The sequence below is a fragment of the Vigna umbellata genome, chromosome 2 (assembly GCF_029865625.1).
Source record: "Vigna umbellata cultivar VRB3 chromosome 2, Vumbellata_1.0, whole genome shotgun sequence".
In the NCBI taxonomy this organism is placed as follows: domain Eukaryota; kingdom Viridiplantae; phylum Streptophyta; class Magnoliopsida; order Fabales; family Fabaceae; genus Vigna; species Vigna umbellata.
Window position 1 is genome coordinate 29,365,077 of NC_142166.1, and position 9,728 is coordinate 29,374,804.

Below are 9,728 nucleotides of genomic sequence, written 5' to 3' on the forward strand. Positions count from 1 at the left end.
TTCACTACTTTTTTTAGTTTCACCACGACAACGAAGATAGAACCAAATAGATCCCCAAGTGGAAGAGTAAGAAGCATCATCCATAAGAGAATCTCAGCATAAGAGAAGGAAAATCCCTGATTGAAAAATGGAGGTAGAGACACAGACTATGGTGGAGAAGAGGGAGATAATCAACACCGTGATGTGTCTTTTGACAGACCCAGATGGAACTCCCTTGGGCTCTCCCATGTACCTACCTCAGATTGCTGGCCCTCAACACCTTAATCAGATTGTTAATAAGCTTCAAAACAATGTAAGCAAGTCCCTTTATTCTTCTCAAATTCTATTTTACATTTTGTTTATTATTTATAACATTGAGCGATTATCTATGCTTTCATTTTAGGAAGAGAAGTTGTCGTATGCTTTCTATATATCAGATGAGGAGCTCATTGTGCCACTTGAAACATACTTGCAGAAAAACAAAGGTTAGTCATGTTTGTTTACAATAAATTATTTCTTTTTCTTTCTTAATTCGTTGTAAATTCACTTATTTACCTGCTTTTAACACATTTTGAGAAAAAAAAATCCTCATCTTTCTAAAGAATTGATACAAAGAATTACGCACTTGTAATGATGTTTTTCTTTTCCTTTGCAATGTTACTTTAACACTATTCCAGTCTCGGTGGAGAAGGCTTTGCCTATAGTTTGTCAACCTCAAGCTATTTTTTGGATTCGTCCTGTGAATCGCTGTTCTGCAACTATTTCTAGTATGTGAGACATATTGTGTATTTTCCCATTCGTAGTGGCACAATGTTGTATTGTGCTTGCTAAACTGTGAGAGACATCAGTGTGGTTTGGATGTTGATGATTGTAGCACAAGTTTGTGTTATTCTTTGAATGTTCTGGAATTCATATTTTTGCGGTTGTTTATATTTTTAGGTCATGCTGAAGTTGTACTTAGTGTTGCCTTCAGTCCCGATGGACGACAACTGGCAAGTGGTTCTGGTGATACCAGTGTTCGATTTTGGGACTTGACCACTCAGACACCATTGTACACTTGCAAAGGTTTGACATTTAAAAATGTTAAGTTGTTCTTGGTATTTGCTAATTAAGTACAGGAATATAAATGATCAATTTAACTAAATTGTAAAAGGAGTTAGAATTAGTTGAAGGTTCTCGATGAGAAGCAGTGTGTTACTGCTAAGGGGAATGTTCATGCTATTAAATCTGGATCATGATGGAATTCTAAGCTGGCAAAGAATAGTGGGAGGGTGGGGGTTATTGCAAAGGAATGAGAAAATAATAAGAGGGAAGGATAGGGACTGTGAAGGCTGAGAATTATAGTATTGAGAGAATTACAATGGTCTACTCTGCTGTAAAGAGCTATTCTTTATCCTTCCTTATTAAATTAATATCAATTTCTATAGTTTCATAATGCTTCGACAATTTTAACGAGTCATATATAGCATTATAGCTGTTAACATTTTATGCAGGACACAAGAACTGGGTACTTTGTATTGCATGGTCACTGGATGGAAAATATCTTGTAAGTGGGAGCAAGGCTGTTGAACTTATTTGTTGGGACCCTCAAACTGGAAAGTCATTAGGCAATCCACTAACTGTAAGATCTTTGATCACCAATACAAACATCCATTATAAAGTTTGTTTACTCTTTTCTTAAATTTTTTTCATTTAAGTTTATTGATAGCATTGCAAACTTCCACTATTTGAAGATTCAAACAGAGAAACTTGATGCTTTGAACATTGAATAGTACATTATCGTAGTGAAGTACATATTGAAAACAGTAGTGAGCAATGGAGCAATGGCTGCAGGGGCAACATTGATTTAGCTATAAGAATTACACAACTCTAGTTACACAGCTTCCCCCTTCTTTCCTTGCCCTAATTCCAAAAGTAAATAAAAGAACATCCTGCCTTATTCTGGAGATGTTTCATATGAATTGTCATTTATTTTTTATTAGTTACTGATAACACTCTAGATTTACATATTTTTCTCTATTAAAAATCATTTCTTAGATTTCTTTAGTTTTTAATTTCTTAGAATTAGATTAGTTTTATGTTTTTCTCTTAATTCTTTAGTTTTATAAAATTTTAGTTAAAAAGAGGTTTTTAGGTGTAATTTTTAGCTTTTGTTAATAATTAGGAAATTTGTATTTTTCTGAAATTCTTTCAATAAAAATGTTTTGTTTTAATTGCATAATTTTTCTTNCTATTCTTTGCCAGCTTAGAATTCCATCATGATCTAGATTTAATAGCATGAACATTCCCCTTAGTAGTAACACACTGCTTCTCATCGAGAACCTTCAACTAATTCTAACTCCTTTTACCATTTAGTTAAATTGATCATTTATATTCCTGTACTTAATTAGCAAATACCAAGAACAACTTAACATTTTTAAATGTCTAACTTAACATTTTAAATGTCTTTCGAAAAAGAAATTTCAGAATTGATCTACCGTTTTGGCTCTGTTCAAGCAACCAACAATACAATCAGCAGAAAGACAGTGGACAAGAACGACAAAATAGCACACATCCAAAGCCAAAAAGTAATAATACACCATAAATTAAACTACCAAACAAGGCTACAAAAGAATGCTGAAGAAAACCAGTGAAGAAAACCAACCTGGATGAAGAAAAAAACAAACCAAACAAATGAGTGAGAAAAGGAAAAAGAAAGGAAAGGAAGAAGAAACGAGATGAAGTGAAACGAAAAGGGAGAAGAGAGGAATCCGTATGAGAGATGGGTGGGGGCGCGCGGAGAAAATAATGAGGGAAAATAGGGTTTTCAAATTAATTAAAAAAATCCTAAATGATAAAAGTAAAAAAAGTTTTAACCTAAGGGCAAGCGGAGGAAACATGGTGTAGTGGTGGATGCAGAATCACCCTAAAAGTCGTATATTTGGGCTTTCCGTAAGGCCCATCGGGAATAAAGGCCCAATTTAAGCGTAGTCCCTTTGCTAAGTAGAAAAACCTTTTGCCCCCATTGCTGCAACTCATTCGTTTATTCATTTGTCGCCACCACCAGGCGAAATCCCATTCCAGTTTTTCTATCATCTCTTCCCACCCCAGGTGCGTTTATTCTCTGGCGGGCACCTTGCTAAAGGGTCGTTGGCAATTTTTTGTTTTGTTTTGTTTTTGTGATTGTCGTTCTTGGTTTTTGCAGATTTTGAAGAAGAGAAAGCGCAGTGAGAGTGGTCAAGTTGTTGCACATCCTAAACAGGAAGATGCTGCTCCAGAGAGACCGGTGAGGACCCTTTTGGGTTGGAAGGATAAGAGTCAAGTCACTGATGAAGTAGAAGACAATAACGTTGCTTCACCAATATTTAGGAACAAAGAGAAGGTTTTGGTCACTTGCTCTAGGCGTATCAGTTACAGGTACAACCTAATACACACCCCATAACTTTTAGTTACAGTTTTTGTTGCTTTTTCGAGTTTGGATTACTCTAATTTTGTGTCTTGATTTGCAAAGTTTAAGGACAGAGAAACCTTGGATAGTGAGTTAGGTTTTGTATATTGTTATGGTATTCATGGGTGGAGTGATTGTTTTCCATTAATTTGTAGGTACCGACATTTGATGTTGAACTTGGTGTCACTTTTGCCGCATTGCAAGAAGGATAACAAGGTTGAATCAAAAGAAACTAAAGGCGCCACCCTTAATGAGCTTGTTGAGCTCAAAAGTTGTTCTTCGTGTTTATTTTTTGAGGTATTTTATTTATATGCCACAAGGTTTTTTCAGTGCCGTGTTACTTCAATTTAGGATTGATATGTTGTGCTGTTCTCTAGACTAGTATTTGCAATTTTTTTTGCGCTATTTGGAAAACCTGAAGCATGCTAATGGGTAGGGGAATTCTTTGTTGGTCACAACTGTTGATGCTATTTCAATGAGATGTTGTAGTCGTGAGTTTGAGTCTGGTCAACTTGTTATATTCTATTAGTGTCTTCTCTCATTTTTTATGTATTAATTTCAGTGCAGGAAAGCAAAAGATCTTTATCTCTGGATGGCCAAATGCCCCAGTGGCCCATCTGTAAAGTTTTTAGTCAGTGCAAGTATATTCCGATTCAATCATTGTAATGTTAATATAACACTAGTTTGCTTGCTCTAATTATTTAGAGTTCTGATGTCTGTATACTCTAGGCATCACTGGTCATTCTTCCCAGTGAACTATGTCTTTTGTGTTTCTCTCTCTATCTCGACCATTTTTTATATACACTTTTAGTGATTTTCCTTTTTCCTCCTGTTTTTTCAGTTCATACAATGGAGGAGTTGAAGCTAATGGGAAATCACCTAAAAGGTTCTCGTCCACTTTTGACGTTTTCTGCAAATTTTGAAAAAGATGCACATTGGAAACTGTTAAAGGAGATGTTGTTACAGGTGTGTTGTTGGTTTCTTTCGTTGCAAGTTTTTTCGTTTTTGTCCATCTAGTTCCATCCGAGGAAAGATGGATTTCTGTAAACTTATGTTGATAACTCTCATATGTGCACTTTCATATATAAGGTAAAGGTTAGCTTGATGATTTCATCTTATTTTTATGATTCGTGATGTTGTACACCATGAATTTCCGGCCAAATTAAGAACTGCTTCATGTGCTTTCTACCAATTTAATTGGAATCTTACATTTTTGTCGTCATATATCTTCCTACGATTTTTTTCTCAATTTATTATGTCTGATCAATGAAAATTCAATTGATGTTATTGTTATGCCCATCTATTTTACATAGTTTATGTCATATATCTGTTTAATGTATATTTTCTGTGTGCAGTTCTCTCTATTTCTGATACTGTTGTTTGTTTACTGTATTTGATAATTTCTAATATACTATTTCTTTCCTTTTGTTTAGATATTTGAAGTACCAAAGGACCATAGAAAGGCTAAGCCCTTCCATGATCATGTTTTTGTTTTCTCAATAGCTGATGACCATATATGGTTCCGGAATTACCAGGTTTGTGTCTGTATTCCGGAATTACCATAGACTATTTTTGCATTAAGACAAAGGTTAAAAAATCCTGGAGATTATTGTTAGGAGCATCTTTTCTGCCTATTTCTATACAAATTAAGTGTATGCATTGTTATTATAAACATGTTTATTGCTCTTTTTAGCCACATGTTAATGATTGAAGTGAAGTTTGGGTCGAGCATTTTTAACCTTTACTCCTTTACTTTCTTATAAACATTACTCAATTATCAACTTATCTATACATTTCAATTTGAAGTTTTAGTTTTTGACAAGACTTAGATAATATATAAAGAATGGTTAACCACAGGAATTTTGAAGATGGAGGATATTTGACCATTATAATGAGTTTAAATTTTATCTACTACCGATGTAAAACATTTTATTTGTAAATACATTAATATGTTCCGTTATGGTATTGTTTTGTAAGCTCAAAGGTTAAACTATGATGCATGTAATGTTTTATTTTATTGATCATCTTTATTCATTTAATTATGGTCAGTCTTACCAGATCAGTGAAGATCGAATCAAGTGGGGATTTTGGTTTGACCTGTGCATGCCTGCGATAGATGTTATACTCCGTTTTTGTTGGACAATATACAGTTAGATTGAGTCATTTGTGTTATACTCATGACATGGTCATTAGAGGACAATTGTTACTATTAGTTGTTCGCAATACTCCTATTTAATTCGAACATTATATGGTCTCATTTTCTCCAACTATATAATATTGATTTTTCCATGAGACAATATTGTAGTATTTTCTACCTGTTGCTAATGCCTATTGAGGAATGTTACATCTTTATTCCCTTGCAGATTTCTACTCATCATAATGAATCAGACAAATTACCAAGGGGAGGCCTTGATAAAATGACATTGATTGAGGTCTGAAAACTAGTTCTTCATGTATCTTTTGATCTTTCAATTTCTAACATTCATTTAACCTATGAGCAAACTATTTGTTTGGGTCGGTCCACGGTTCTGCTTGAACCCAATTAAAATATTTGGTGGCAGTTTTGGAGGCCCGACATTATATGAGAATCCATTTTATGTATCTCCAAATCAGGTACCAATCAATATATTTTTCATGTATGCCTTGAATTTTTCTTTCCAGATAAGATATATCACACCTGTATATCAAATATGCTAGAAAAATACAATATATAAACAAAACTAAAAGAAAAGGCAAAATTTAAAACCCATTAACCCATGAGAAGAGTCTCAATGGCTTCGAAGAAAAGTGCTGACATTTCAGGGGTTGGAGACTTGATTGCACATTTGATGCCAGGGTTTCCAATCACTAGTAAGTTTAATTAAGAATGGAACCCCTTTAGGGAGTTTAGCTGAGAAGTAAAACACGTCCTTGATAGCAATCTTGCGCTTTGCAATAAATAACATGTTTGGTGCAACCTATTGTTCCAGAGTTGCGTCTGCACTGCTAATTACCTTTCGCAACAAACGCACGTCGGACATCCGTTTAAGGCCAAACGGATATCCCACATCCGTTTTGGCCTATATCTGTTTGGTCTTCGCGAGTTTTGTTCAACAATACAACTACCAGAAAGATAGTGCACAAGCAACGGCAAAACAACATAGATCCAAAGCCAAAAAATAATAATACACCATAAATTAAACTATCAAACAAGGCTAAACAATAATGTTGAAGAAAACTAGTGAAGAAAATCAACCTGAATGGAGAGGAAAATAAACCGAAGAAAATCTGGATCACGTTTCTCGATGCTTCTCCACGCTCCTTCATACTAAAAATCAACAACAATGGAAGCAATAACAATGGAAGCAATGAAACCCAAAAGGAAAATGGCAAAGAGACAAATGAAGGAAAAGAAAAGGAAAGGACGAAGAAATGAGAGAAAGTGAGAAGGAAAAGGGGAAGAGAGATATATGTGAGAGATGGGTGGGGTGCAGCTGAAGAGCAAAATTGACGCGAAATAGAGTTTTCAAATTAATGAAAAAATCCTAAACAGTAAAAATAAAAAGGTTTTAACTAAAAAAGAAGGATAAAATTGGAATTAAATGAATTTGGAGAGGTGGAGGAAGCACGGTATGGTGGTAGAGGGAGTAACACCCGTACAAATTTGATAAGATGCACGAAGAAACACCCATCACCATGCATTTTTATCCCCATTCGTCTGCATGTCTTGTTTGAGAACGTTCCGACGCATCTGTAGCACCGGAGAGAAGGATTTGTGGTAGAGCATCGTTCACGACGGCTGCGTAAGAATTTTTTTTTGTGCATGAAGAAAAGCCCGAAAGGGTGTTGGTTAATGCGTTCACGAGGCTCTCAATTCGAGTTTGAATTCTAATAGGGAGAGTCTAATTTTTGTTCACTGTAGAAGTGACACCTTCAAGTGTTCGTTAAAATGCCAGAGAAAAACTCTTATGTACACAGTCAATTCCTCACCCCATGAAGGTCCCCCAGGTTCCTCCCCCAACTAAACCACACCACTCTCAATCCCAAATCTGCCGTCGTTTTCGTAAATAAATCCAATGAGTTGGGTTGAGAATATCATCATTTAAAATTTAAAATTTAAAGTTTAAAATTTAAAATTTAAAATGATGATATTTAACAAAGAAAAAGAAACATAAATATGGGAAGTCTGAGGTCTCTGTATGATGGATCCTGGGTCCTGCGTAATTTAGGGTTTGTGCCGGTGTGACTTTATTTCACTACTTTTTTTAGTTTCACCACGACAACGAAGATAGAACCAAATAGATCCCCAAGTGGAAGAGTAAGAAGCATCATCCATAAGAGAATCTCAGCATAAGAGAAGGAAAATCCCTGATTGAAAAATGGAGGTAGAGACACAGACTATGGTGGAGAAGAGGGAGATAATCAACACCGTGATGTGTCTTTTGACAGACCCAGATGGAACTCCCTTGGGCTCTCCCATGTACCTACCTCAGATTGCTGGCCCTCAACACCTTAATCAGATTGTTAATAAGCTTCAAAACAATGTAAGCAAGTCCCTTTATTCTTCTCAAATTCTATTTTACATTTTGTTTATTATTTATAACATTGAGCGATTATCTATGCTTTCATTTTAGGAAGAGAAGTTGTCGTATGCTTTCTATATATCAGATGAGGAGCTCATTGTGCCACTTGAAACATACTTGCAGAAAAACAAAGGTTAGTCATGTTTGTTTACAATAAATTATTTCTTTTTCTTTCTTAATTCGTTGTAAATTCACTTATTTACCTGCTTTTAACACATTTTGAGAAAAAAAAATCCTCATCTTTCTAAAGAATTGATACAAAGAATTACGCACTTGTAATGATGTTTTTCTTTTCCTTTGCAATGTTACTTTAACACTATTCCAGTCTCGGTGGAGAAGGCTTTGCCTATAGTTTGTCAACCTCAAGCTATTTTTTGGATTCGTCCTGTGAATCGCTGTTCTGCAACTATTTCTAGTATGTGAGACATATTGTGTATTTTCCCATTCGTAGTGGCACAATGTTGTATTGTGCTTGCTAAACTGTGAGAGACATCAGTGTGGTTTGGATGTTGATGATTGTAGCACAAGTTTGTGTTATTCTTTGAATGTTCTGGAATTCATATTTTTGCGGTTGTTTATATTTTTAGGTCATGCTGAATTTGTACTTAGTGTTGCCTTCAGTCCCGATGGACGACAACTGGCAAGTGGTTCTGGTGATACCAGTGTTCGATTTTGGGACTTGACCACTCAGACACCATTGTACACTTGCAAAGGTTTGACATTTAAAAATGTTAAGTTGTTCTTGGTATTTGCTAATTAAGTACAGGAATATAAATGATCAATTTAACTAAATTGTAAAAGGAGTTAGAATTAGTTGAAGGTTCTCGATGAGAAGCAGTGTGTTACTGCTAAGGGGAATGTTCATGCTATTAAATCTGGATCATGATGGAATTCTAAGCTGGCAAAGAATAGTGGGAGGGTGGGGGTTATTGCAAAGGAATGAGAAAATAATAAGAGGGAAGGATAGGGACTGTGAAGGCTGAGAATTATAGTATTGAGAGAATTACAATGGTCTACTCTGCTGTAAAGAGCTATTCTTTATCCTTCCTTATTAAATTAATATCAATTTCTATAGTTTCATAATGCTTCGACAATTTTAACGAGTCATATATAGCATTATAGCTGTTAACATTTTATGCAGGACACAAGAACTGGGTACTTTGTATTGCATGGTCACTGGATGGAAAATATCTTGTAAGTGGGAGCAAGGCTGTTGAACTTATTTGTTGGGACCCTCAAACTGGAAAGTCATTAGGCAATCCACTAACTGTAAGATCTTTGATCACCAATACAAACATCCATTATAAAGTTTGTTTACTCTTTTCTTAAATTTTTTTCATTTAAGTTTATTGATAGCATTGCAAACTTCCACTATTTGAAGATTCAAACAGAGAAACTTGATGCTTTGAACATTGAATAGTACATTATCGTAGTGAAGTACATATTGAAAACAGTAGTGAGCAATGGAGCAATGGCTGCAAGGGCAACATTGATTTAGCTATAAGAATTACACAACTCTAGTTACACAGCTTCCCCCTTCTTTCCTTGCCCTAATTCCAAAAGTAAATAAAAGAACATCCTGCCTTATTCTGGAGATGTTTCATATGAATTGTCATTTATTTTTTATTAGTTACTGATAACACTCTAGATTTACATATTTTTCTCTATTAAAAATCATTTCTTAGATTTCTTTAGTTTTTAATTTCTTAGAATTAGATTAGTTTTATGTTTTTCTCTTAATTCTTTAGTTTTATAAAATT

The 9,728-nt window shown here is 34.8% G+C and overlaps 3 protein-coding genes across 3 annotated transcripts; all 3 read left to right on the plus strand.

Moving 5' to 3' along the window:
* Positions 1-127: 127 nt before the first annotated feature.
* LOC148203758 (uncharacterized) lies at positions 128-4,161 on the plus strand. The gene is made up of 9 exons (XM_088107740.1): positions 128-292; positions 383-464; positions 657-746; positions 919-1,044; positions 1,473-1,600; positions 3,164-3,375; positions 3,562-3,703; positions 3,969-4,047; positions 4,136-4,161. Exons 1-9 carry the CDS (start codon positions 128-130, stop codon positions 4,159-4,161), a joined length of 1,050 nt encoding a protein of 349 aa, XP_087963866.1.
* A 91-nt stretch (positions 4,162-4,252) lies between these two features.
* Positions 4,253-5,869, plus strand: LOC148203759 (ribosome biogenesis protein BRX1 homolog 2-like). The gene is made up of 3 exons (XM_088106537.1): positions 4,253-4,372; positions 4,840-4,941; positions 5,770-5,869. Exons 1-3 carry the CDS (start codon positions 4,256-4,258, stop codon positions 5,842-5,844), a joined length of 294 nt encoding a protein of 97 aa, XP_087962663.1. The 5' UTR covers positions 4,253-4,255; the 3' UTR covers positions 5,845-5,869.
* Positions 5,870-7,764: 1,895 nt separating this feature from the next.
* Positions 7,765-9,388, plus strand: LOC148203760 (notchless protein homolog). The gene is made up of 6 exons (XM_088107741.1): positions 7,765-7,929; positions 8,020-8,101; positions 8,294-8,383; positions 8,556-8,681; positions 9,110-9,237; positions 9,314-9,388. Exons 1-6 carry the CDS (start codon positions 7,765-7,767, stop codon positions 9,386-9,388), a joined length of 666 nt encoding a protein of 221 aa, XP_087963867.1.
* Positions 9,389-9,728: the final 340 nt, after the last annotated feature.

Bases quoted from the DNA above. Each gene is read 5' to 3' on its own strand.
- LOC148203758 (XM_088107740.1), top strand. From the start codon at position 128: ATGGAGGTAGAGACACAGACTATGGTGGAGAAGAGGGAGATAATCAAC. The intron at 3,704-3,968 runs GTATTTTATTTA...TATTAATTTCAG, and splicing joins CTTCGTGTTTATTTTTTGAG to TGCAGGAAAGCAAAAGATCT. The intron at 4,048-4,135 runs GTATATTCCGAT...TGTATACTCTAG, and splicing joins AAAGTTTTTAGTCAGTGCAA to GCATCACTGGTCATTCTTCC.
- LOC148203759 (XM_088106537.1), top strand. From the start codon at position 4,256: ATGGAGGAGTTGAAGCTAATGGGAAATCACCTAAAAGGTTCTCGTCCA. The intron at 4,373-4,839 runs GTGTGTTGTTGG...CCTTTTGTTTAG, and splicing joins TAAAGGAGATGTTGTTACAG to ATATTTGAAGTACCAAAGGA. The intron at 4,942-5,769 runs GTTTGTGTCTGT...ATTCCCTTGCAG, and splicing joins TATGGTTCCGGAATTACCAG to ATTTCTACTCATCATAATGA.
- LOC148203760 (XM_088107741.1), top strand. From the start codon at position 7,765: ATGGAGGTAGAGACACAGACTATGGTGGAGAAGAGGGAGATAATCAAC. The intron at 8,682-9,109 runs GTTTGACATTTA...CATTTTATGCAG, and splicing joins ACCATTGTACACTTGCAAAG to GACACAAGAACTGGGTACTT. The intron at 9,238-9,313 runs GTAAGATCTTTG...TTTTCATTTAAG, and splicing joins CATTAGGCAATCCACTAACT to TTTATTGATAGCATTGCAAA.